This window comes from Diadema setosum, chromosome 1 (genome assembly GCF_964275005.1).
Source record: "Diadema setosum chromosome 1, eeDiaSeto1, whole genome shotgun sequence".
Classification (NCBI taxonomy): Eukaryota; Metazoa; Echinodermata; class Echinoidea; order Diadematoida; family Diadematidae; genus Diadema; species Diadema setosum.
The window spans coordinates 46,866,948-46,894,554 of NC_092685.1; the positions used below are offsets into that span (position 1 = coordinate 46,866,948).

At 38.1% G+C, this 27,607-nt stretch overlaps 2 protein-coding genes across 2 annotated transcripts; both read left to right on the top strand.

The window, feature by feature from the left end:
• Positions 1 to 1,376: 1,376 nt before the first annotated feature.
• On the top strand, positions 1,377 to 4,942 carry LOC140231497 (NF-kappa-B inhibitor epsilon-like). The gene is made up of 4 exons (XM_072311634.1): positions 1,377 to 1,891; positions 2,459 to 2,564; positions 2,894 to 3,149; positions 4,012 to 4,942. Exons 1-4 carry the CDS (start codon positions 1,461 to 1,463, stop codon positions 4,404 to 4,406), a joined length of 1,188 nt encoding a protein of 395 aa, XP_072167735.1. The 5' UTR covers positions 1,377 to 1,460; the 3' UTR covers positions 4,407 to 4,942.
• A 7,517-nt stretch (positions 4,943 to 12,459) lies between these two features.
• LOC140231507 (DNA polymerase alpha subunit B-like) lies at positions 12,460 to 26,971 on the top strand. Its single transcript, XM_072311645.1, has 14 exons — positions 12,460 to 12,625; positions 15,546 to 15,670; positions 16,294 to 16,367; positions 16,816 to 16,989; positions 17,486 to 17,685; positions 18,131 to 18,219; positions 19,552 to 19,770; positions 20,224 to 20,388; positions 21,298 to 21,336; positions 21,571 to 21,644; positions 22,168 to 22,267; positions 23,144 to 23,250; positions 23,453 to 23,639; positions 24,269 to 26,971. The coding sequence occupies exons 1-14, from the start codon at positions 12,541 to 12,543 to the stop codon at positions 24,428 to 24,430; spliced, it is 1,800 nt and encodes a 599-aa protein (XP_072167746.1). The 5' UTR covers positions 12,460 to 12,540; the 3' UTR covers positions 24,431 to 26,971.
• Positions 26,972 to 27,607: the final 636 nt, after the last annotated feature.

Here is a 27,607-nt window from a genome sequence, read left to right on the forward strand (position 1 = left end):
TATTCTGTGCCAAGGATTATTAAAAAAATCTTTAAATTCTTACGTTTACATGACTGTGTGAATTTTTTTTTTTTAAATTTCATGCAGAACTCCGACTCTGCTCCAGCACATACAAATCAGTTTCTAATTAATATTTTGTGACTTAATTCGTAAGTCCTTTGAAGCAATACCATGGTGAAGAATTATTTGAAGGCATTCAAAACTTCGAAATGCAAAAGTCGCGTCTATCAAAAACAAAACAAAACAAAACAAAACAAGAAATAATGAACATTTGTATTAACTGCTAAATGTGTGACTAGCGAGTTATCGTGACCCATGAATATTTGCATAGTAGGCAAAAACAAAGATTAATGATACATCTTGAATTTTGCAGCTTTCGTAAAGTATGTCAGATTTCTAATCAAAATATCCATAAAAATGCTATTAAAGCTGCAATGCAATGTGACTTCACGAGCTCACTTTCGCCCCTTAGCTCCTTGAGATAACAAGAAAAGAAAAAGAAAACGCGAATCGAAAAAGCTACACCACTGAAGTAGTACAATCTACCCGGTGGGAAATTATCAACAAAGCACTGATGATTTCAAGTCGTGGAGTTGATACTCACTAGCCAGTGCGAACAGTTCTTTTTTTTTTTTTTTTTTTTCCGGTGGTGTAATGTATCGCGTATCGAGAAACAGCTTGAAAGTTCCATGTCTACCAAAAAAAACCCCAAAAGCACTCGACTATGCAAAAACTCGGCTTGCCACGCCACAACGGCATTGTCAAAAAGGGGAATCCCCGAATCAAAAGCCTATGATTGGCCAGATTTAATCATGTGACTTGAATAGCCAATCCACATTCCGAACTTCAGCTGGAAATCCCCGTTTTGTTCCTTATAACCCAACATTTCCTAGACGACCAGACATTTGCTTCAAATTACGGATTATCGAAGACACATCTTCTGTAGATGTGTCATATGGTCACTCGGTAATTATAGAACGTGTCTGCATAAATTATTGAATATATTGTGTCGTTCCATTTTGTAAAACTGCTCCAAAAGAAGAATTCAAACTGACGTGGTGGACTGCTGCTGCGCTGGAAGAAGGCTCTGTGAGTGTACAATACAGTGCAGTGTAGGCAGTATACGGGCGGTACGTGTACGTGGTTCTGTGGATTGTAGCTATTGTTCAACGTTGCGAAGCAGAGCCGCTTGACTTGTGTAACACCTCTTCATGCGACGATCTCCTTCCCAGCCTGGATAATTGCAGTTCTCCAGAAGAAGGTTCTGAAGTCGTTGCATCAAAGCAGGCAGTAAGGGGAATTTTCTTTTGTAACAGTCTAACACTGTTGGATATTGAAATTGTTGCTGACATCAATCACAACTAGAATTCAATTCTAGTAAAATTTAGGGCGTAGTAGAGACCAGAGTCTTAACTGCATCTGCATTGATTCTGCTGAGCTGCAGTGTCAGTGACACCACAATGGAAGGATTCTCGTTAGACTCCAATACAGTGAAGGATTGCGCAGAGCCTCCTGCTGCTGTGACAGCATGGAATAGGCAGGTCCATGCTCGCCATGCTCCAAGTGTAAAACCAGGCATAACAAAAATCTTCATGGACTCAGAAGAGAGAGTTGATTCAGCATATGGCTCTGAATGTTGCAGTTCTTTTGCAAGTGCACTGGCCAGATCAGGAGACGTGTCGGAGAGATTACAAGGACTGTGTATCGACCATCACAATCAGTCAAGTTTGGGACAGCCATTACTCAAGGGTAATGCCAATTTGAGTCAAATCATAGACTGTGAAGGAAGGGAAAGGCTATCAGCGAGACCTCAGAAAAGAGCCGCTGAGGAACTTGATGATGACATCGTATTGACCCATGATGCCTATGACCAAGATGAAGAGGGAGATACGTAAGTGATTTTCTCACTCAATTGAACAACTTTGTTAGAGATATTTTGAAATGGCAAGTTTTGCATTTGGCCTGTTTCAAATTCTTCGAATGTTGGATGTTCTGCTTTCCAGTCTGGCTCTGTAAACCCCTTGCACAGAGTGTTTTGAGTTCATCATGTTCCAACAACCACAAACTTGTTAGTAGAATGACTAGAACATCTCTCAAAGTCAGACAGACGTTGAAGTTTGTTTGGTAATATAGGTCTCTCAAGGAGTAGAACTTAAAAACCATAGAAGAGCATCGTTTCTGTGTATTGAACCATTGCATTTCATGCTCTATTTAATTTTGTAGCATTCTTTTCTGTAAAAATAGAGCCTAATATCCTTTTTTTCATTTTGTTTGAATAGTGATAAAGTGAACAGTAAGAAATGAGTCTTGCATAGATTGAAATAAAAAACTCAAATCAGATTACTGTCAAAGTTCAGTCAACAAATCAAATATAGTCCCTCTGTACATTGTGATTATGTTGTTGGATCGGTATTAAAATGATCACCATAGTAATAGCTTTCCTACTTTTGTATTGCAGGCCTCTTGCCCAGGCAATTATCCATGAGAGTCCTGACGTTGCTCAGAAGTTCATCAGGTACACAACAGATCCATCGTTATTCAACTTGAGGAATTGTCTGGGGCAGGTAAGCTACATTTGTACCTCATCATTTCCACTGTTATCTTTTAGTTGTGGTAGTAATCATAGAGGCAGCTATTAAGAGATACACTTTTATGTGTCAAGTGCCAAAAAGGTGTGAATGTGTACAGAATTTGACAAAGCTTGAAATATGCCCTGCATGATTAATGTATATTCAATTGTTACTTAAGTTTCTTGCAACTTGAAATACAGTATGATGATTTAGTTTGTGTAGAGGAATGAATGCAGTGAACTTTGATTAGTGGCAAATATTACATGAGCAGATTTGTCTTTCATAATGATTGTTTTATTTTCATATCTCTGTGTTAACAACAGACTCCATTGATGCTGAGCGTCATGACAGATCAACCCAAAGTGTGCAGGGCATTAGTTGTGGCAGGTGCGTCACTTGACATCCAGGATCCTCATGGCAACACAGCTCTCCATCTGGCTTGCCAGCGTAGGAACACGGAGTGTGTCCAGGCTCTGACGACCAGGGTCAACCCCGTTGAGGTCAAGAACACTCTGAGAAGAGGGATGCACAGAGAGCATCCAAATCTCACGCAGCAATTCAGACTGAAAAATTATGACGGTAAATATGATTGTTTGTGGATATATTGTTGAGAAGTTTTTGTTTGGTAGCAATCTTGTTGCAGTGTCAAGTGCAGTATATTGAAAGAGGTTGCAAATTCAGAGTCTTTTTCATATTGTGCTTGAGGAAAGAAAACAAAAAAAAAAAAAAAAATGGCTAATTGTCCGAATTTGCAGGCTTTCACATTGTGCTGTAATTTTCATTACACAGAAATCCTTTTGTCTAGATTGACATTGTCACGTGAAATAAAAAAATAAAAAACCCAATAAAATGCTGTGAGATGCCCCAATGACAGGCATGATTTTGCAATACAGTGTATGTATAGGGATATGGTAGGTGGGGTTGCACTTTGGACCAGTGCACTGCACACGCCACTAACCTTTGTAAGCAAATATCAGGCTGCACATGAGGTGATGAATAATTCAGCATCATGCCATATATGGCATGCCAATTGTGGGCGTGTGTAGCAAGTATTTGCATGTGGGGATTCCCCAAACGTATGTAACTGGCACTGGCTGGGACAGTTGCATTCCAGTTCATTGACTGGTTGTTCGGGGAAAGAAGGATGTTGAATATGACTAATTATCACATCATTTCTTTTCTGAAAAAAAGATTCCCCATTTCTATTTTGTATCTGATTTTTCATGACTTACACAATAATGTGATGGTGATGATTTGTTTTGTCCTGTTTTGCACCATTGTATTGCTTTAATCATAATTTCTGTTTTTCTTGATATTTCACTATCATGATCGATATCAAATTTATTGATTTTATTATTCATGTTTTATTTCCCTTTTGATCTTTCAAGATACTTGTATGATTCTGAAGATGTTTTCAATTTTTCTGTGTTGCTTCCAACAGGTCTGACATGCATCCACTTGGCAACTTTGATGAACAATGTGCGTCTCCTCCAGTACCTCGCAGCGCTTGGTGCCGATGTGAATGAACCAGATGGAAAGAGTGGTCGCACTGCACTGCACTATGCTGTAGAGATGAACGAGTTCAATCTCGTCCAGGAACTGATCGCAAACTTGAAGGCAAATGTTGATGCTGTTACCTTTGACCGCTGCACACCCCTGCATCTGGCAGCAGGGCGGGGCCACGAGAACATCACATACTTGCTGCTCGGAGCAGGCGCCGACACGCAAGTCCAGAACTTTGAAGGGCAGTGTGCCTACGATCTGACGGACAATGCTGAGCTGATGTTGATGATGGAGCCGCAGCAACAGCCTGATTACACAAACCTTGCCTACTAATGACACTAAACAGTGAAATGGTCAAGGGAATACTGACGAAATGGTGCTGCTGGCAGGCATCTGTGTAGCTTCCAAGGCTGTAGAAGCCATGCACGCGTAGGCATCGATGCAATGCTGAGAGCATTGTAAAGCAAAGCCACATGTACACAGAGGATTGTTGGAAGACAGGTTGAAAGAGTCTGCTTTCAAGTGTATGTATTAAAGTGTGCAGCATCAGAGTGACGCAGGGCAAGTGTCTCAAACATGATATAGTCCATCCTTGCAATCGACATCAAGTCTCTGTTGCTCACAAAGATTGTGTGTATAGTGGGAAGTCTGGATGGTACAGTTAGCCTAGTTACTGTGAGTTAGTTAGTGACAGAGCAAAATAGTTTTGCAAGAAGGGTTTAACCTGTTTAAAAAAAAAAACACACACACACACATACATATTTTTTTTTTTTTTTGTAACAGGCACCAAAAGCACTGCTTATGAGCAAATGGGATGTAGTTATCACATTATTTTCTCTCTCTTTTTTTTTTTTTTATTTCAAAGCATTTTTCACAGTTTTTGTAAATATATATATATATATATATATATATATATATATATTTCGTCTTACTGTTCAAAGACAGTGACACACGGAAGACATCAGGTGTGGCAAACTGAACCAAAGGCAACAATGATGACACTCACTGTAAATAAGTTTCCAAACAGATGTTTGGTGAGAATTGTATATATGTAAATACTTCATGTATATATTTGCCGATATGCCATCAGGAGTGAATTTCAGAGCAAACCGGAATTGTATTCAAACTGACTCTATTACATTGTATGATGCTTATCATGCAGATGAATATATATAAGTATATGTTTTGAATATACAGTGTACCAGTATTTTAACTTACTCTAGTCTACCACCTCCCCAGCCGCTTACTGCAAAGGCAGGCAGCATCAATCTTCTCACCATTATTTTTCTTTAATGTATGTGTATATTTGACAAATCTGTTACAAGATTAAGTCAGACAATACATTTCTACCTGAAAGAGAACATAGTGGATCTTAGCGCTCAGCACAGGAGAAGTCTGTCTGTCTGCAGTTATAATGGAAAATTAGAAATGAAATGCTTGATGTGTCATGATTAGAAGATATATTTTTCATGATGTGTGTTGAATTAATTTGTATGTTTTCTCTTTGTTGCTGTAGGAAATGGGAAGATTCCCTTCCAACTGAAATAACCCAAGTAGCAAGCAAAAATGAAAAGAAAAAGAAACTGTTTACTTAAAAGAAGTAGGAAAAACGTGACAATAAACTTTTTTTCCGCGTTTCGTAAAGTTGCATCTGTCCGAGTGATAGGGAAGAATTTTTGAGCAGCATGACAGAAAAGCACATTTTATATTGATTTGTGGCATTACAAGAGTGATGTGTCGTGCTCTTGTAGTGTTGATATGCTTTACGTGAAAACCTAGGTTTGCATATACTGTGCGTGTACAGTACAAATCAAGAGATATCCTTGTTGAAGTTACCAAAATTTGAGAAAATTTGTGAAGTAGGAACTTCAAGTTGTAAAGCAGAGTATTTGTAAATACGAAATTCTCTTCTCATGTAACACCTGCACAGAAGTTCAAGTTTGTTTCATTCAGTGAAGAAGTGACACATTATTTTTAAAGAGTTATCCCAAAATTACCCTTCATGTTATAGAGATAATTACATACATTGAACATACTACCCTTAGTTATTTTCAATAAAATTTCATCATCAACCTCATGATCTTTTATTTGTGGGACATACATTGTCTCTTTGTTGATTGAGACCTTAATAAAACATGAATGATGAGTTGAAAATGTATCTCTGGTGTAGTAACTGTATTTATTTGTACAATTCTTGAGTTGTGCAAAAAGTTGTCCTCAATTATGGCAGTTTGATGTTTCTGTGTTTGAGTGCCTGTGTGGTATGATGTGTGATTGAAATTGCACTGTGTCTCTGTTCATACATATTTAATATGCTGAATTGCTGCAGATGATAGAGGAAATGAAAGAAAAGAGCGTGTGCTACATATTGTACAAAGGGAAATATACAACACATGCTGTCCAACCATGAGGTGTAGAATCATTTCTCATTGAATGATACACACATTGGCATGCCTACTACTTCTTATTTAATCACACCAAGAAACGGAGGAGAAAAAAAAAAAAAAAAAACCCAGCAACAAACAGGTACATACGCCATGTACATTCACGTTCTCAGATGAAAACACAGACATTAAAGATAACAATGAATGGAAATGGGCACCATCTACTTGCTCAATGAAAGTCAGTAAAGCGTTTTAGTATACGTGTCACCCCTAGGGCAAAGCAAGTACACTGTACATGCATATATATTGCGCGGGAAAGAAGGAACACGTGTGACAAGCACACGAGGCTTAAGAGATTCGAAGCATAATGCATGTATAAAGTACATGTATAATTAAACCGCCATATTTATGCGAACGGCAGAAGAAGGGAAATCCCCGCCACATGCCCAGCTACAGTGCAAACAAGGATGCGAAGCCAAAAATTGCCAAGTTGCTAAAGAATATGCGGCATGATTATACAGAACACCCCTTCAAAGTCTACAACCAGCCTCTCCCCCCCCCCCCTCTCTTCCTCTTTCTCTTTCTCTTATAGTACGTGCTAGTGTCTCTTCATCTGTTTCTTCCTTGTTCTTCTTTGTTTTGACTTAATTCATCTGGTTGGCGGTGGACTGTGGGGTATGTAAATTCTGATGATACACTTTGAATAATTAAAGGACAAGTTCACCTTCATATACATGTGGATTGAGATAATGCAGCAATATAAGTGGAACGCATCAGTGAAAGTTTGAGGAAAATCAGACAATCCGTTCAAAAGTTATGAATTTTTTTAAGTTTCTCCTCGCTCAAGGCTGGATGAGAAGACTACTATAGCTTGTGATGTCACATATTGTGTACAACGATAAAGAAAGAATGAAGAAAATTCAACATATTTTCACTTTTCTCACATAACAAAAGAACACATGACTTTTCTCTTTCAGAAGGTAGGGGGAATAATATTACCCTTAACATATGTCAGTAACAATTCGAAGAAATGTGCACTTTATTCAGAAAGTGAAGTTTTGTGAAATTCTCTTTTTATTTTCTTTATATCGTTTTACGCATAATTATGACATCATACACTGTGGTGGTCTTCTCATCCAGCAGTGACTGTGCAGATACTTTAAAAATTCATAACTCTTGAACGGATTGTCCGATTTCCCCCAAACTTTCTCTGATGTGTTCTACTAATATCGTTGCATTCACTCAATCCACGCTGAAGGTGGACTTGTCCTTTAACCTACAGATGGTTAATTGAAGGCGATACAGTAGGCCTACCTCCAAGTGACATACAAAACGAAGTGTCTGGATTTTCCCTATACATTTTTCCCCTCTCTCTCGTTATAGCAGGAAGTCAGGTAAGTAGTCATAACCTAGAATGATCAAACAAGAGATGATCTAAATCAAGCTCCAACGCGCCAGCACTCCAAGAGAGAAAAACAACAGCGCGAAAACGAAGTCCCAATCCTTAGTATGAAATAAGATACTGAGTACATGTAGTTATAATTATGTTTAACAATACACATTACACAGTAATAGTGGTCTCGTTGTATAGGCTGGAGCATCTGTATAATCTGAATCCAATATTACTGTGCATGTGTGCCTTTACTGCACTGCGGGTTAATACGAGATAATATAGCAGCTGCTATATACGTTGTCTGTAAGCGCCATTTTGATGCCCAAAAATGATAAAATTACATGGATTCTATGAACCGAAAATGCTTTCCAAAAAGACCTCGACGGTTGAGTACGCAATGGTCATAATGCCTTTCCGGGAACAGAGAAACATCCATTCATGCATGAACGATAGAACGGGAAGCGCATCTGCATGGGAAGGAGAAGGGAACTTTTGCAACAGAAGGTTGCAAAAAAGAATTTAGATAGGAAATTAAAATAAGATATATAAAGCAAAAACAGTGGATTATGCAATTACGTCCAGAAAAAAACCCAAAACAAAACAAAAACTTAAGTTGCTCTTTTTTTTTATTAATGCGAAAAAGTTCGTGCATACAAAAATTGGATATCTGTACACATTTTTGATTTATCAAACAGTTATAATTTTCCAAATGAAGCCATCTGGTTAAAGTATCAAATTATATGAATTACACATTATTCTCTCAGGTGTTTATGTAAGACTGATGATGAATAAGGTCGAATGGAATTCATGGAATACCGAGGAAACATCGAATAACGTAAAACATTAACAGTCATTTCGTTGTCTCACAATCAGGTCCGCAACATAATAATATAAACTTTTATTTATAGGGGGAGGGGGCGTCAAAATTGGAAAAAAAAAAGTGCTCCCTTACACATGCACATTTCTAAATCTTTAATTGATACTATTATTATCATTTTTTTTTTTTTTTGCGTATGAATCAGCCATGAAGAAAACTCTCGAGGATTATCTCAATTAGTGTCTTTATATTCAGTGATATTATAGTTCTATCATCTATTATGTACTGTATATCTATACCAAGTTCAGCATCGTGGATTCGTGTTGCGTGAACGTAGATGCCAATCACCTCTTTCAGGTTGACCACTTTCTGGTATTATGAATGTGAAAGAGTGCAAGAGACTTTCGTCATAATGGCCGTATCCGCAGAAATGTTCTTGTGGGGTGCAAAAAAAGAATTATTTTCAAAATCGGGGGAACAGGCGAGAGTTGGGACTGTGTGCAAGGGAAGAAGTATCCCCTCCCACGCGATGGGGCTTTTGAATGTACTTATCAAAATTCAACGAACTTTGGCACACACCTTTAATGGAATGTTTGGGACATTTTCAGTCAAAAAAGTACAATGGCGATATATACGTTGGTTAGTCATGCTTTGTGTGTGTGTGTGTGTGTGTGTTTGTTTGTCAGAGATCCGGAAGTGTTGCTTAGTAGCTGATGAAACCCGGAAGTGGAACCAGAAATATAAAAACGCACCCCCATGAAAAAATGTGTGCAGTACGGCCCTGCGCAGCGACCCATATTGGAGAGGTGTGTGTGCGTGTGTGTGCGTAGAGAGGAGGATACCCCTCTCCATGAGGGATCTTCTGCATTTTTAGAATTAAAAGGAAACCCAAACCCAAAGAAAAATGTGGATTGAGTGAAAGCAGCAACATTAGTAGAACATAATTATTTCTATTAGTGAACGTTTGAGGAAAATTGGACAATCGATGTAAACGTTATGAATTTTTAGAATTTTGGTGTTGGAACCGCTGGATCGGGAGACTATTAGAGGTTATGGAGTCAAGTGTGGACAACAATAAAACATAAAGAGAATTCCTCAAAAAAACCCTCATTTTTCATGAAAGTTACATATTCCATCAACTTGATACTGACATGACTATGTTGAGGGTAGCAATAAGATTTGTCGCCTGCTGAAAGCGGTTAGGCAAGTGCTCTTTCATGATGTTAAAGAAGTTAATTTTTGTCAGTGGAATTTTCTTTATTATTTTCATTATATTGTTGTCCACACTTACTCTCTAATTTCTTAGATTGGAAACCCATCTATGGGATTGTGATTAGGGACAAATCTAAAATTAGATTTAGAAAATAAATTGACTTATAAGTCTATTAGATTCAGATTTTCAATCTTATTTTTGATTTGTCCCTCATTCCAATAAGGAATTTAGAGAGTACGTCATAACCTCTAGTAGTCTCCTCATCCAGAGGTTCCAACACCAAAACTTTGAAAATTCATAACTTTTGCATCAATATTGTCCAATTTTTCCTCAAACTTTTACTGCTGTGTTCTACTAATTTTTGCTGCTTTTACTCAATCCACGTTGCTCTTTGGGTTTGTGTTCCCCTTAAATGAAACGATCCAAGTCGGTTATACAATACGATATTATTATCTAAAAAAGTTGCAATTAAAAAAGCACCAAACAAAGTAAATGCTGCATCTTTTTCATGATTTTTTTTTTTCGCAACAAGGGGGGGGGGGGTGGGTGGGTGCAGGATATGACTCATACACGAGGGAGCCTATGCATGTTCATTTATGGGAATTTCACCGATCTGTTGCATATTTTGGGTGCCCTGATTTTGGAAATTTCGAAAGAATAAGAAAATAAATATTCAGTGATCGGGGGAGTGTTGAGTTGAGTTATGTTCTCATTAATTAGGGCCTTCTGCATCTGATTGATCTTAGCGCACTTGGGGAATGAGTTGAAGGAGGGGGTATGCCCCCTCCCATACGAGGGAGCTTTTGAATCTTTATAGAATTGAAATTCGGCGATGTGGAGCAGACGTACATAGTATGGTGAAATATTTGGGAAATTTTCAACCAAAAAAGTGTGAAAATTAATACTAATGGAAAGTGCGAATAGTTAATCATTGTCGGTCTTTAGGCAGCACGATAGGCCTATTCTACCACCTGCAGTTAGTCTGGTCGTCTTCACTTATGTATAGGCCTAATATTACAGGCAATGGGTCTATTTTATAGTCCAAGGAGGTGCCGATGGGGCTCATTGGCAATGACAAAAATGCATGATAGTAAGTGGGCCTATGTAAACGGCAGTGAATGGATCACGATAATTAAGCTCCCTGTATATAAGGATAACAAGAAATGAGATTAGCGGATAGGGAAAAAATAGACTGTAGGATAGTTGCGTGTTTTATTATTATTATCATTATTATTATTATTATTATTATTATTATTATTATTATTATTATTATTATTATTATTATTATTATTATTATTATTATTGTCATTATTATTGTCATTATTATTATTATTATTATTATTATTATTTTTTTTTTTTTTTTTTTTTTTTTTTTTTTTTTTTAGGGGCGGGGGGTTCAAAATGATTTGCCCATTTCACATCGGAGTCCAAGGAAAAAAAAAAAGGGTTGTAAAAACTCCTTTCCCCGGGCAGCTGCGTACGGCCATGGTCGAGTTTGGAACATAGCTCTACTGCCTCTCAAGATATTTCTTAACACTTCTATAGCCAAGACGCTCAACTATATTATTTATGACGCCGATCACCGGGGGCTCAACCTGTTACTTACCAGTTTGTTATTTGTATGGATTTAGATTTGTTTGTTTATGTGTGTGAGTTTCTTTTCCCTTTTTAAATAAAAATACTGGATCTTGAGGAAGAAGTTTTCATCTTTATTTCTTGCAATTGATTAATCAATTAATCTTATTTAATCGATCGCGCTCGCCTGCTGGGGGTGGGGTGTACAAACCCCCGAATCCTTCCCCCTCCCCCGTTAATCAATATCATGCAGTTTTGATGCGAATCCACCAAGTTCTCTATCTCTACGGGGATCTGTGGAAAACGTTCATTCAAGATCCCTGATGTTTATTTCAAGCTTTGATCCTCCGTGAATATGTGGACTTAGAGAAACATTGATTTCTAGAATTTTAAGATACCACTACAATCTACAATACATGGTTCGTCTAACGGTTGATCCCGGTGGCTAGTTATTTTCGTCAAATTTTCTATGTGCTTGTAAATATCTGTAAATAAACTGTATTATAATGTAAATAGCACAGTCTGCAAGAATCTTCAGCCGACTGAAGGAGGCAGACTTAATCAGAAGAAGAAGAAGAAGATGATGATGAACCCAGGCTGTAAAGATCAAGAGCAGCCGAAAAACATACCCCACCCACTAACCCGTGCAAACATCTTTTTGCTTATAGGCAGTTAACGCGTAGACAGTTCCGCGGAATAACCCCGCACTTGCTGTACGTGCCACTGGGGAGATCAGTGGTACAGGTACGTGCCATTCTTCTGATGCTGTCTATTATCTTCTCGCCAATAATGTACGTGTGGCCGATTTCTGCATGACCCGGAAGTGCGCACTAGGCGATTCAAACGCGGGAAATAAGAAGAGCACTATTATGTGAGTGGGACAGCAATCCCCGTGCGTGGTACGTGACGTGGTGGCTCAGCTGGCTGGCTGAACCCGTCGCGGCCGTGGCGGCGTAACTATCCTGGTATCCTCCGTATCATATCAACTCGATGAGCCAGCGGAGCTCGCGGAGTTACGACCAATCCAGTCTGTACCCAACTTCATCTTTATAAATAGACTAGCTCAGTCACTTCACGAGTTCAACATGACAGACATTAGCGAAAATGAACTCTCTGAACAATTTGAGACATTTGGGGTGACGATTGACGACCCAGATGTTGTAGACAAACGTAAGTTTATGATGAATTCGTACATCGTTCAAAGCAAAAAGGCGCGGGTGCACTCGGGGCAATGCAATGCCAATGGCAATGCACTCACCAGCAGGCCAGGCAGGCCCAGTTTGTGCCTGATAATTTAGCTAGTCTAAACGTTCATGGATGGCACGGGTATTGTACCTTAGTCCTTGTCCTTACTTGTCCTTACTAAAATACCTATGTCTGCCTGTAAGTAGAATTTTTATAGAGTCTAGTTGGTAGTGGCATCATATCATATGGAAGCTAAAAATGGATAGGGCCTAGAGCTAGAGTAGAGTGTCTATTAACTTGTTAGAGTATGTAAAAATGTTGCCACTGGGCACTGAGCTGTATTTCTATCGGAATCATTTCATCAGCTATGTTGTAATATCCCCTGTGCCTATATTTACATTAATTTACTGTGTACTGTAAAAGAGATTGACTCAAGTGATACCAGGAATCAGTAATATTTTGATATGATAACGATATATCTTCTTTGTAAACTTCTTGTGACTTAGCCAATGCACGTAGAATCACCACAATCTTTATATCGTGTAAAAATAGATCTCTAACGTTAGATGTAACGTTAATACGATTTTCTGTTTGTATTCTACTCTATCGTATGTCCGCTTGTATTGTATGTTGAATTTCCAAATCAATTAAATGATGATAATGATGATCAGGGGCGGATCTAGCTTTTTATAAAGGGGGGGGGGGGGGTTGGGAGCAGTATGCGAGGGAGCGTAGCGACTGAGCCCGAGCGAGCGGAGCGAGCGAGGGGGGGAGGGTGTTGGAGGGGGGTGTCCCCCCTCCCACAGTAGGGAGAATTTTTGAAAATCTGTGTGTGAAACTGGCATTTTCTTGCATCTAAAACACCACTATTTTTGGTATAGAGGTCATCGCCAAATTAACCCCCCCATGAAAATTTGTAAAATTTAGTTGCATTTTCCTGCAATGTAAGGCCAGTTGACAACACAGATACAAAGAATTGGGGACCTTGGAATAAGCACTGTCAGCCTTATATTTATGAACAGCTTGTCACTGACACTCACTGGCAAACCTCAGTCGAATATGATGGACTGGCAGAAGAGACGTCGTGGATGTTTCTGCACAAATCGCTGAACTACTTTGTTGGAACTTTTTTTTTTGGGGGGGGTTGCAACCCCCCCAACCCCCCCTCTAGATCCACTTCTGATGATGATGATGATGATGATAATACTACTAATAATGATGATAATGATAATAGTAATAGTAATAATAATAATGAAAAATAATAATAATAATAATAATAATAATGATAATAATAATAATGATGATAGTAATAATAATAATAATGATAATAATGATAATAATAATAATAATAATAATGATAATAATAATAATAATAATAATAATAATAATAATAATAATAATAATAATAATGATGATGATAATAATAATAATATTAATAATAATAATAATGATGATGATAATAATAATAATAATAATGATAATAATAATGATAATGAAGTACTCTTAGTCGGTCAGCCAGGTGCCAGTGCCTGCCATAATCGCCTGATGAATGATGCAGACAGATATTCTCCAAAATAGCACAGCATGGCATGCTAGACACTCTACTACAGTAAGGATACCGGTTTTCGACACTTTAGCACATTTCCTTGTTTATCATCAATACTGCACCATTTTACCTCGGAATTTCGATATGAAGTTGAGCTACAAAGGCCAATAATAATATGCCTAGAACGAATTCCCATTTGAATGCACTCGTGTTCATTTTTAAGCGATTTCCGTCACGCCGTCGCTGGCATCAGATTTCGACACCCAGCATCATTTTTCAACACAATCATGCAGCGCGCATCACACAATAATCATGTGGCGCGTACAGCACGCTTACACTGCATTGTGGACGCAAACCAGCAATCATACCAGCGCAAGAACTTGTTGTTTTCTCTATAACATGTCTTAATGTGGGAATGTCGAAATCTGGTGCCACATTCTCAAAGCCAACTCTTTCTACAAGTTTGCTCATTTATCACGAATTCAGCCATGAAATTACTAAAGACGATTATGAAATCAAACATCAGGATTTGGCAAACAAACTGATACTAAAGTAAGATAACTGGCATGGGTGAATTTCATTTTACGGCGATGTATACAAAATGCGTCATATTGTTTGAACCCCTGAAAATGGCCGACATCAAAATTTCTGCTGACACTGTGTTGCTTTTCTCCTAAATATTCTACCGTCGGATTATGATGACAAGTGACAAACAGTGTTTATATAAGACTAGAAATGTGATTGATAACTGGGTTGATTGTTGAAGTCAGACGTTTGTATTGAGTATAAAATTTAATAAGAATTATCTGTTGGGTGTCGAAATCTGGGTCCTGTCGAAAACTGGTGCAGTAACGGTACTATGTCTCTAGTTCCAGTCTAGACACCTAGTGACCTAGTCTGGTCCTAGTGTTTGGCAATCTAAGTAAGTTTAAGCACCTTATTAAGATAGGGCTCTTGACTTCTTGGTAACATAACTTTTTTTAGACATGATGCCACTTGTGAAGCAGTGTTAGCTGAGTTGATAGATACCCTCACAATGTACACACAATCTCATCAGCAGTTAACACTCCCTACAGTATCTTGAAGATGTACAACCTTGTAAGAACACATTTCTCCGAGGTTTGGGTAGATCTAACCATATGTGTATTTTGGTAATAATTTAATGGAAAGAAAAAATAGCGAGGAGTACTTCTTTGGAGGAATGAAACAAACCCAATAATTGTCATATTTTTCTCCAAATAAATAGGCCAACGATGAAAACAGGACAAACTTATGGTTGGAGCTGAAGTGTAAGCAATGGCATTTTGCAATCTTAGTTAATTCTACTCACTGCATGCTCTTTTTTTACACTTTTCGCAGTGAAAGAGTTCTGTATTGTGTATAAACTGACGGTGGAAGATTGCGTAGCAGAATGGATCGCTTTCTCCACAACCCACAGTGGCCTACCAATCAATGCAGACACCTTGGATCAGTTAGAACGTGAGGTGAGTATAAAATATGTTTTTGCAAAATATGTTTTTGTTCAATCATAAAGCAAGTGTATCCCCCAGCTGTAAAATTCATCATTGCTGGGTTATTGCAACACATCATTTAATTCTTATCTGAAGGATATATCATGATTTTTTTTTTTTTAATGTTGATTTCAGAAAAATAAATTTGGTAAAGGTGTGTGTGTATGTGTGTGTGTGTGTGTATAAATGGGGGACGTGTAATGCAATACCATTATTTCCTCTTCTAAACTGAATATTTAGTATATGTGGCTGTGATTGATATCAATGTTTTGTGAAAATAAAAGACTTTAAAGTTTTATAATTATCACTAGAGGTCCAGATTTGGTGAAAGCTGTATCATGTCTGCCTTTGATTTTGTTCTTAAAATCAGTTTCTTCTGATAATCTGAGAAAATGCAATTACTGGTATTTGAATTCTGTGTGTGTGTGTGTGTGTGTGTGTGTGTGTGTGTGTGTATGTGTGTTTGAGTGTGTGTGTATGTTGTATGCGTAGACATATGAATCTACATTAATTTGCTTTTGTAACATCAAGCCGTCATCTTTTTATCTACATGAGCATTTATTTCTTATTTATTTTGACCCCATCCTGCCCACCAGTCATTAGGGAAGAGACTCAACCAGGTGAAGACTCCCTCCAGTCAGAAACCAACAACCCAGCAGAGCTATCAGATGTATCCTTTTCAGTTTCATCTTCATTTTGTTTTCTTTTTGATCACAAGGAGGATTTGCTGCGTTTTGTATGTTGCAGCAATCTGATGACAGTATTTTTTTTTCTTTGTCATTGGCAACATTTGTTTTGAGGAACAACATTTTCAGTGTACATGAATCTGACATCATGGTATATATACATGTAGGTATTATCTTTCATTTTGTATTTTGTTTGAGGATATTCTTTATGTGACAATTCTCCATGATCTTTTCTAAGAGCTTCTCTGACCTGATGCTGTAAATTCACGAAGAAGTATCATAAAGTGAAATCAAAATGCCAGAAATAAATGTCAAAATTATGCTTTGAAGAAGAGCATCTCATGTTTTCATATGACTAATTCAATCTATGGCACTAGTGAACTGTCCATCTTCTTCAAGATGTTGTTTCCATGACAACACCACCCTTTTAAGGCTGTTGGATGATGACGAGTCTGAGGATCTCCTGGATGCCTACACACCGGGGCCAAAGGCGCGGCAAAAGAGGGTCTTGACCACTCCAGACATGTCCAGTAATAAAAGGACTCCACTAAGAGAGCAGAACAAGATGGATGCCAGCCCAGCATCCTCCAGTGGTTCCATCTCTTTGTAAGTTGGCTGAAATATTTACTCCCCAGACCAATTGTTTCCCATTCACATTCTGCATCAAAAAGGATGGGATCTATCATGTTGATATCAAATATTTTCTTATTTTTCTGTTTGTTACAGTGATTGATTCTGCTTGAAATAAAAATAAATAAATAGCTTCAGTCTTGCCCCACATTTACTCTGTGCTGCAAAAAAAAAAAAAGGCAAAACAATGCTATAAACACCAGTGTCAACTTGTGGTTAGGCAAGGTTATGATTAAGAATGGAAAGAAATCTGATATTTATTTTTGAAGCAGGTTGAGGGAAATCGCAAGATTTGCAAAATCTATGAAATCAACAGTTTGGCAGTCTGGATGGAATAAATCTTTGGACCAGATTGAACTTGGTTCTACACATCTGACTCTTTTAAGATTGATCAATGAAGACGTGCTATTCATTTCTTCTCCCAATTCAAGTATGTCACATGGCAAAGATATCATGTTTTTTGTTTGATCAGATCGTCAACTCCCTCACAAAAGTACAGCAGCCGCAGCAAGTCTGGGGAGGTTGTGGCCAGTTTTGGACCGGTCACTACTGTGAACTGGGAGGGCTCTGGTCTTGGCCAGTGCTGCGTGACCCGTGGTGAGATGAGCCCCTGTGTGCAGAAGTCAGAGAAATATAAGTACATGATGCAGAAGATCAAACGCAAGGCTGAAGGTTTGTTTGTTTGTTTGTTTGTTTTATTTTATTTTGTTCACTCAGGCAATCAAATATTTTTCAGAGAGCAGTGAATACAAAATTTCAACAATAAAAACAACAACAATGAGCAAAGCTATCAATCAATCAAATCAAATATAGCCCCATACCCTGTGCTGCTTTACTGCCAGAAAGCAGCAATTGCTTGCAAGTAAAGAGACCTTGATTTTCAGAGTCGGGTTGTTTTCAGACATCTTTGTCCTGAGTGTCATCTTCTTTCCTGTGGAAGTATTGTCATTCTGTAGATTTCACACTTTAGGTGCATCACAGGCTCCCAATGTAATGTCATGTCATATTTTTGTGAAATGTCTCGTTTGTAATAACTTGTTAGTAATGTTTTGTGTTTAAGTGTACCTGAAAGACAGGAATCATCATTGAAGTTGTGCAACAATTCTTTTTTTTTCAGTGCTGAACGAGGTGATAGAGGACATGTCAAAAATGTTTCAAGAGAAATACAGCATTGAGAATGTGGCTCATCTAGCATTACCTATCCAGGTAAGTTTTTATTTTCTCTCTCTCTGTCTGAAAGCTTGTTTGGGCATTGAATTGATATATTGAATGACCTAAAAAGTATACCATGCAAACCATGGTTCATGGTTGGCATTGCATGTAGAGAGTGGATACGTCATGCATATCTATACTGATATTGGGAGTAAATCCATAAAGTCCCATAAACCACATCTCTGTTGTTTGATGTTGTATTTCTTTTTTTTTTAACTATTCATTTTGGATGTTTCTGAAGCATAGCATAAGCAAATTTCATGTCATTTGAGTCCTTTGGTGTTTACATATAATTGTTTCAATTCGAGAATTTTCAATAGCCGTCTAATCGCTAAATTTATAATTGATTCCTATATTGGCAACACAGGAGAAGTTCCAGCTTCTCCCCCAAATAGACAAAACATTTGTATGTTTTTTTTTTGTGTGTGTTTTTGTTTAGACTTAATGAATTGAACCAGTTCCATCAAAATTTTCTCCCATACACAATATGCAGTGAAGTTTAGAGTTGCCAACTCGATGATGACGAGATGGTAGTTCCTGCAAAAAAAAATCTCCTAAGATTTGATGGGCAAAATGAAATATTTAAAAGCTATAAAGCAATGGAAGGCATTTTTTTGATAATTCATACTTAAACAATTTGGCAGTGAATGGATGCATTTAAAATTAGTGGTCATCTTATGTACAAGTGAAGTGCATAAGTTGTTTGTTTGAATTCACTTCCTCCATGAATCATAATCACACCTCCACTGATGAGAAATGAGTGACTACATATGATAGTCTGTTAGATGTAAGCATTTGTGCCCATTCACTAAGCTTAAATCGCATGGCTATTGAGGGCTTTTGGTTCATTTCCTAACTCCTCCCTGGCTTAACTTGGTCATAATGTCAATAAATCCACACAGTTGCAACATATATATTACAACAGTACACAGATACCACAGAATTTGAAATGATCATGGAATCCGTAATTAATGGCAGTTATCTGATCAAGGTCCTGTTTAATGAAGAGTTTAAAATGATTATAATTATAGTTTTTGGTTTTTTTTTTCTTTAAGTCTTTATTGATCAAATCAACAAATCAATCATACATAATCAAAATATTTAACTGTAAGTCTATGGCAGCCAGTGTGGTAAGGAAATTTGAAATCGATTTTGTCTTTTGAGAAAACTGGGCCTGGATGTTTGTGTTGACAGGTGGGTGGAAAAATAATATCGACATGTTTGCTGATTGATACATCCATAAAACTCTAGGAGGACTGCTGTATGCCAGCTCAGCCATGAATTACTGGGGGAAGGTTTAACTGTTAGTTTGTTTCTGATGAATAGGAATCAGAGACTATCATTGGTAGGATCTGCTGTGACAGCAACGGGCGACTCAATGCCCAGTCCGTGATGATGGAGGGGTCGGTGGAGTCATCGGCGGGCAAACAGACAGCCATCAGCCTCACAGAGGTCAAGGCCTACTCGCTGTTTCCGGGTCAGGTCGTTGCCATGGACGGTGTCAACAGCGCAGGGGTGAAATTTGTGGCATCTAAAATCTACCCAGTAAGCTCTATTCCAGCTTTTACACGCAGACATCTGTTTCTGTGCATTCCTATAGGGAGGCCTGTTTACTGAGAGCACTGCTAGCTTCTGTATGTCGAGATTCCTGCAAAGGCACAGCAATGAAACTAAAAAATTGATTAAGATCAATGGTAGGGCAGCTTTCGAGCCTCCCTGTCTTAAAGTAAACTCAGAACATGCACTATGTCCATAATTTAGGTTGACAAACACTTTAAACATATATGTGCATATCTATGATTGAGCATGTGCTTTTGTATCTGTCATACATTACCCTCCAATGTAAACTCTTTGTTTGCATGGGTTCTTAATACCCATCATAATAAAAGTCTGTTTGTTTGATTGTTTCGATATGGGTTGGAGTGATGACATTTGAGATGTAACCATGAAGAAATGCTCTTTGATATTATGTAAACCTGCTACTGTTCTCTTTTCCAGGGGGTGATGGGCGACTTCCGGCCGATGAGCGAAAGTGATGGTCAGAGAGATGTTAATCTCCTCATAGCAGCTGGTCCTTTCAGCCCGTCGGACGCCATGAGTTTGGAACCACTGGAGGATCTGGTCCGGGTCATAAAGAAGACCAGGCCTGATGCCTGTATTCTGGTAAGTGGTCTCATTTGGACCAGTCTTCAGGAGTCACTTTTGACTGGAGTACCGATATATTGTTGATGCATTGTTAATTCATTACCGTAGGAGTGTATCTCCTCTTTATCAACTTATGGTGTATCAAATATTGAAGTTACTAGCATGTGCTATTTCCAACTTTATGGAGATGATTAGTTGTTTTTATCTAGGCAAAAGTCTGAGGTCATATTTCCCTGTTCATGAATTTATTTTTCACTGTGTAGATATTATTTGCTATTTTGTCGCTCTCAGCAATGATATCACTCTAAACCTGACCTTGTGGATACATCTCCTTCAAGTTCTCAGAAATTGCCAAGATTTGGAATATGAATGCTTTGAGAACATTTTTGACAACACTGGCTTTGTGAACAAAGACTGCAGTCAGAAATCATTTTTTTTTTCTTAACTGTTGACTACGCTGTTAACTGTTGTCAATGATGTCTATAGCAATGATTATGCAAAGTCGTCCATGCAGATTCAGTAATGAATTTGTTGGCTGATTTTACAGTCCCAAAAACATTAACCTTGTTTTATTTATTATCCATAATATGTCAATTCTTGTGGACAAAATAGCTTTAGTTGTTATTCTGGTATAAGAATTAATCAATTTGATATTTTTTTCATCAATGTAATGACCTATCATTCATGCTCATTGTAATGCAAAAATTGAATTCACATATCACATATTACAGATGTCTTCATCCGTTTGCCATTGTGCTTTCAGGTGAATATCTTTGACAGCCTGTTAGTATTCATCACTGTTTGATGTTGAAGCTCAAAAGATTTTATATTGAATAGTAGAATTGTTGAGAATTACAACTATTTGTCATTGAACTGATATGCCTCACTCTCATCACTTTCCTCTTTATATGTTTGCTGTTTCACCAGATTGGACCATTTGTGGACGTTGAACATAGCTTAGTCAAGGTGAGTTTTACTGCATAAAGGGATACTTTCTCTAACTCAATCCTCTCCCCCTTTCACATTTTATTATGTATTGGTGCTCCTCATACTTAAGTTTACATCTTTATTCTATTATGTCATGTATTTATAAATGTCACAGCCGTATGATTAGAAACATCAGTATTAAGCGCTATATAAATGTTATTCATTATCATTATCATTTAATGCAATCTCACAAATGTATCTGTGTCTCCCCAGGAGGGTTCCCTTGGAGAGAGTTATGACAGAATCTTCAATGACATCATACAGGCCATCGTGAAAAAAACTGAAAGGTAAATTTGTCATTCTTAGTGTCTTCAAGGATTTGTGATTTTATGAATCACCTTAGTACAGTTTCATTGATATGTCTGTACTGTTGTGAAGGCAAAGTGCAATCATCCCCAAAGCTGGCACAAGCTTTTTAGGGTGAAATACTTCAGTTCTTTTATCCTTGTGTATGCCCTGTATACACAGTGGATGTATTAATTATGCTACATTGGCAGGTAGACTAAAGATATCCTTTGTATCAACTCAAAGAAAATGTTTGATCATTGCTCTGCTCATTTTCTTTATGTGAAAGTAAGTGCAACCTACTGATGATCAGCAAAATCTATTCACTCCCAACTGGGGTTGCAGTAAGAAACCATGCTATGGTGAGACTCTGAAGCAGTACAATTGCCCAGAGCTGTGAAACTGTTGATACAACCATCAATCAAAGTATACTGTAGTTAAAAGAGAATGTTATCTTATTACAAATTTGTGGCTGCTTTGTCACTGACAGCTGCTTTATGTTGCACTATTTTGTTCCTCTGTTAGTATTGGATGTGAACTCGTTTTCCAGCCATCACTGCGAGATGCTCAACACCATTTTGTCTACCCCCAGCCCCCATACCCAGAGATGAAAAACCAGCCCAAGGTAAAACATGTCGTAATGCTCACATGTGCGGAATAAATTTTTCATCAGTTGTTTGTGTATGCATACACACATGTGCATGATCAATTTGATGCAGTTATGTAATATAAATTCATAAAAATGCAGCTTTATTTATCCATATGGGTCATTACACCTGATGCCTTAATAAGCTGAGATTCCATTCTCCACCATGATTATCAACAGCTAGCAAATGCATGGACTATTTTTTTTGGGGGGGGGGTGGGGAGGGTTAATTTTGTGAGGAGACTGGTATTTTCTAAACTGACAACATGCTAAAATATTGCCTCCCATGACACAAATGCAATGTATGTCAGTTTGCATGTGGGAAATTGCTAACTTTGCTCCTCTCGCAAATTCAGCCAACCACAAATTTTCGGGCATATTTCAACATATATACTGGTAGTTAAACTTGTACAATTGTCTAGCACACACTTTTTTGAGGCACTCTGTGACATCTTCTGGCCTGGGAATTTTGTATTCAGTGTCTAGAAAGATGTTTTATTGATGGAGACACACTTAGTATCTTTACCCCATGTAATGTAATCTTGTTATTACAGTTGGATAGTTCATATTTAAATCATTATTGTGTGAGTTTTTTTTTAATGTAAATAGTGAAGAAATGCAACCAACAGATGTATCACTTTGTTTACTACGTCCCAAACTTCTTAGCAGATACCTATATGATTTACGATATTTCCTTCATCTCCTGCCAATATCTTTATGATAAGAGTCTCAAATTGTTTTAATCACCAAATATGCATGAATTTAAGTAGTTGCAAAAGAAATGCATTGCTGCAATATTAAATATATCAACAGTGATTCTCTCATTTTTCTCTTCTCTTTGTTTTCTCCACAAAGCGGGTTCACTTTATTGCAGAGCCAGAGATGATCTCCATCAATGGTGTCACCATAGCAACAACGTCGACAGATATCCTCTTCCATCTTAGTAGGGAGGAGATATCCTGGTAATTATCACAATCCTCCTAATTATTGTCGACAGTTCTACAAATCATGCATAAAATGTATTTAATTCTTATGCACCCTAGACAAATTTGAACTTCTAAATGTGCATTTGGTAGTACCATAATTTTACATGTATGGGAGAGGTTTGTTGTAAAACTCACTGTTTTGTAAAGCCGAGTTTGCTCGCTTTCCCGATTTCTGCAGTCCGCCTGGATCGTCTGATCGTCTGGGTCGTCTAGTGAGACACATTCTCACCCAGCGCAACTTTTATCCTCTGTACCCTCCCGCTGAGGAGGTGCCGGTTGACTACGACAAATTCTCTCGCTTCGCAAAGATGGCTTGTGCTCCCCACCTCTTCATCTGCCCGTCTCGTTTACGCTTTTTTGTCAAGGTAACTGTCATGTTTATTTCCATCCACTCGAATATTTTTTTCTTTAAATGGGAATTATGTGTTCAAGAACTTAACAAGTTCAGCTGACCATATCATTCAAAGCCAGTGACAAAATTTGTCTTCATTCCACACGATCCCGTTGATCACTCTAAAAGTGGAATTTTTCGCGGTGGTGAAACCTAAGTTTTTGTGTATTTCACACAACCAGAAGCTAGTGCAAAGATAAAGACATGCAAATATTTTTGCTTGTTATGTGTACCACTACTAAATGTCTTGATTCTGCGAAATTAAAAACATGCTAAATTCATCTTACCCAGCCCAGCACAAAAATTACTTGTGTTAGAATATCCACTTTTACAGTATTTGTGACTTGTGTAAAGTACCTCTGTGGAGGGAAGTTATGGATAGGTCATGAACCTTTTGTTGTTTGTGCTTTTTTTTTGCCAAAAGACCATGGACAGAAAGAATAAATAAATGAATAACCGAAAGATTCAAAGGATTTTTCTTACTTCCCTTGTAGTTACAGACAATGAGTTCTGCATACCATGCACCAATGAAAATATAAAATTTTGGTTGTGTTTTGCTATTGTTACTATTTTTGTTGCATGTTTGCTGAAATTTTGATGCAGGAAATTGAGGGAGCTGTGTGCATCAACCCAGGCCTCTTGACCAGTGGTCAGGTGGGAGGAACCTATGCCAGGCTGGTCATCAAGAGCCAGGACTCTGTTCAGGACAGCAAGACCGACCACTCCGTAGCTGACCGGACGGCTGTGGAGATTGTCAGAATATGAAGCAAGAGCCACTACTCAACCTCCCACATACTGTATGTTAATTGGTACATGTATAAGTTAGCTGAAACATCATTACCATATGCCCCAAACATTGAATTGAAACATTGATTTATCACACTGTTATTTGCTACTTGTAGTCCGACTCTATAACCTAATGGTTGATTTTGTTTTGTTTGTTTTGTTTTGTTATTTTTTTTTAAATCAGAATCTCCCAATCTTCACACAAACTCTTGTAAAGATACTGTTGTCAGGATAGCTTTGGGTCAGTTTCAGCTCAAACTGCTTCCAAAACAAATGTTAGGTGTGGAAATGCTCATGCTTCCTTTGACCTTTTTTTTCACCATTCCTCTTTTCATTAGTTTGAAAAGTTTTGAATGGAAAAAAAAATCAGGCCATGTTTGAAGCACTTTTTAAAACATTTCTGCCTAGTTCAAGGGCTTCAGTATTATAATGTAAACAATCAGATCTGTCCGTGCTCACTGCGTTAGAGCATTTGTAGCCACATAGCTTTGGGTCGTAATGTTGAGCGCATTGACGTGCAGGGGATTCCCCACTGCTCTTGTGTATTTGCGCTCCGACAAACGTAACTTATGAAACAATAACAATGGCTGGCTTTTCTGAAGCTGAACACTCATTGGGCTGTGGTATACGGAACATTCTAGCAACATAGCTTTAGGATCTTAATGTTAAGTGCATTCACTTTCTGGGAATTCCCCTTCTTCGTTCTTGTGTATTTGCACTACGACAGACAAAACTTAGGAAACAATAATGGCTGGCTTGTCTGAAGCTGAACACTCCAGGGGGCTGTCATACAATTGGTCCTGCCTGTTTGGCACTGTGCTCAAACTTTGTCCGACATTGTTGGTGCCTTGAAAATACCCCTTGAGAATCTAAACTAGGCAGGAATTGGCCCATAAGGGGAAGGAATGACTCGAGTGGGCGAAGAGAGGTTTTGTTTCCTTGCTTCCTTTGGGAACACAAAGGAAGGGCCTCACATGACAACTGTAGAAAAGAAGGGCAAACAAATAAACCAACCTAACCGAACCCAAAACAAAACAAAACAAGAAAAGAGAGGAAAAACAAAACAAAACATGTATTATTTGAGTGCCTTTGGGGTGAGGTGAGGAACGATTCACAAGTGGGCTTGGGAGGAAAAAGGCAGCCCCCCCCCCCCCCCCCCCCCCAGGGTTGGAGCTGTTGAAAATTTGCTGGGAAACTTTATTCAATCTTGAGTGGACTCTGAGATTTCATGTAATAATCATCAGGAAGATATACAGTTTTGCATATCCCAATCAATATCTATGCCAGTTCCCAAAAGGTGGAAGTATTATGCTCTGGTGATCATTACGCTTACCATGTCTTGTATATCTTGTTATATTCAATGTACCTGTACATTAAGGCATTTTAGATTTGCTTTTGTCTTTATTTCTTTCCCTGGTGCAACACATAGGCCCGAATTCACGAAGGTGGTACAAAAACCATGGTTTAAACCATGGACAAAAACCATGGAGCGCCAAGTGTCGCATGGAATATTTCGTTACAAAATCAGTAATTTCGTCAATGAAATGATTATTTTGTAACGAAATAACAACATTTTGTAACGAAATGAGCATTTCGTCCACAAAATAATTTCGTTAACGAAACGGGCATTTTGTCGATGAAATGACCAATTTCGTAACGAAATTTTCCGTGCGACACTTGGCACTCCATGGTTTTTGTCCATGGTTTAAACCATGGTTTCATTTGTACCACCTTCGTGAATTCGGGCCATAATGAGAGAAAGAATTAATAATTGTCTGGAGACATAGTGTATGTACAAAGTAGTGTCAAAGTACCACTGTGTGTATTCACTAGTAGTTTAACTACACTAGTACATTGCTGTAGTATTAGGGTTACATTTGTGACCTGCTACAACAAAAGGATCCTAAAGTCGCTGACGGGCGAGCCAAGCATGGCCCAGAAAAATGCTATTGAAGGCCTTTCCTTTTGATCATTTAGCTTAGAAATTTCGGCAGATGATAGAAGATACATTAGACTACAAAATTATGTAAAAACAGAAATCCAAACGTTTTGACAGATTTTGGTGATCTGACTTCAAACTCAATTTTCTCGGCTCACCCGTCAGCGATTTTAGGGTCCTTTTGTTGTAGCAGGTCACATTTGTTATCAGCATAGATACTGCATTGACATTTGCATATCGTCGCTGGGGCGACAAGACCTCGTATCTACAAAATGTCAAATGTTCAGGAGATCCAAAAAACATGGCGGCCAAAGCACTGTAGCGAATGGGATAGCATTTCCTTTGACATGCCGTGGTGGCTTCATGTTTGGGGTAAGACAGTTAGGATTTGGACAGGACATCGCTTAACCAATTATCCGACCATTAATCCAAAAAAAGTCATATTCACCAAAATTGCAGATACAAGGTCTTGCCACCCCAGCGACGATATACATGTACAGCACTACATAGGCCTATGAAGTTGTATATTCCAAGTTTGCAGTATGATTATCACTACTTGTAATAAATGTCATGTCAAATAAGTGCCTGCTCTTATATTCATGGTGTAAGGACTGAGAGTTAGTTTTACTTCAGAAAGTCGGAACACATGTCTGAGAAGCCAGCACACAGACACACAGACACACACACACACACACAAACATATACCTTTATATGTTTATGTAGTTTACAGGTAGATAAGATATAGCAAGATATTTCATTTGATGTTTTTTTTTTTTTTTGTTCACGACAGTCCTCGATTAGAGTGTATTTTAGTATGTCTTTATCTTCGTACTGTCGTGTGTGTGTGCACGTGTGTGTCTATGTGCATGCTTGTGTTTGTGGGTTGGCCGTAGGTGTCACAGTGAGTTATTATAAATGATTAGAAAACAAAAATTTCACCCTCACAATTTAAACTGTGAGAGACTCCAACTCTCCCGTTTTCGACGGGAGATCTCCCGTCGAAAGCCCATTTTTGCAGAATCTCCCATTCTCCCGCTTGAGAATCAATTTCTCCCGCCCTGGCTCTGTGTCTCCCGTTTGGAATGATTTCTTACTTTTTGTCTTCGTCTGTTGAAAAATAAGCCTTAGATAGCACAAGAGAGCATCAAGAACCCTAATTATTAGAGCTTCCAGGGCCCAAACGGGCCCTGGACCCCGGCCGCAAGGAACTTCGCGCT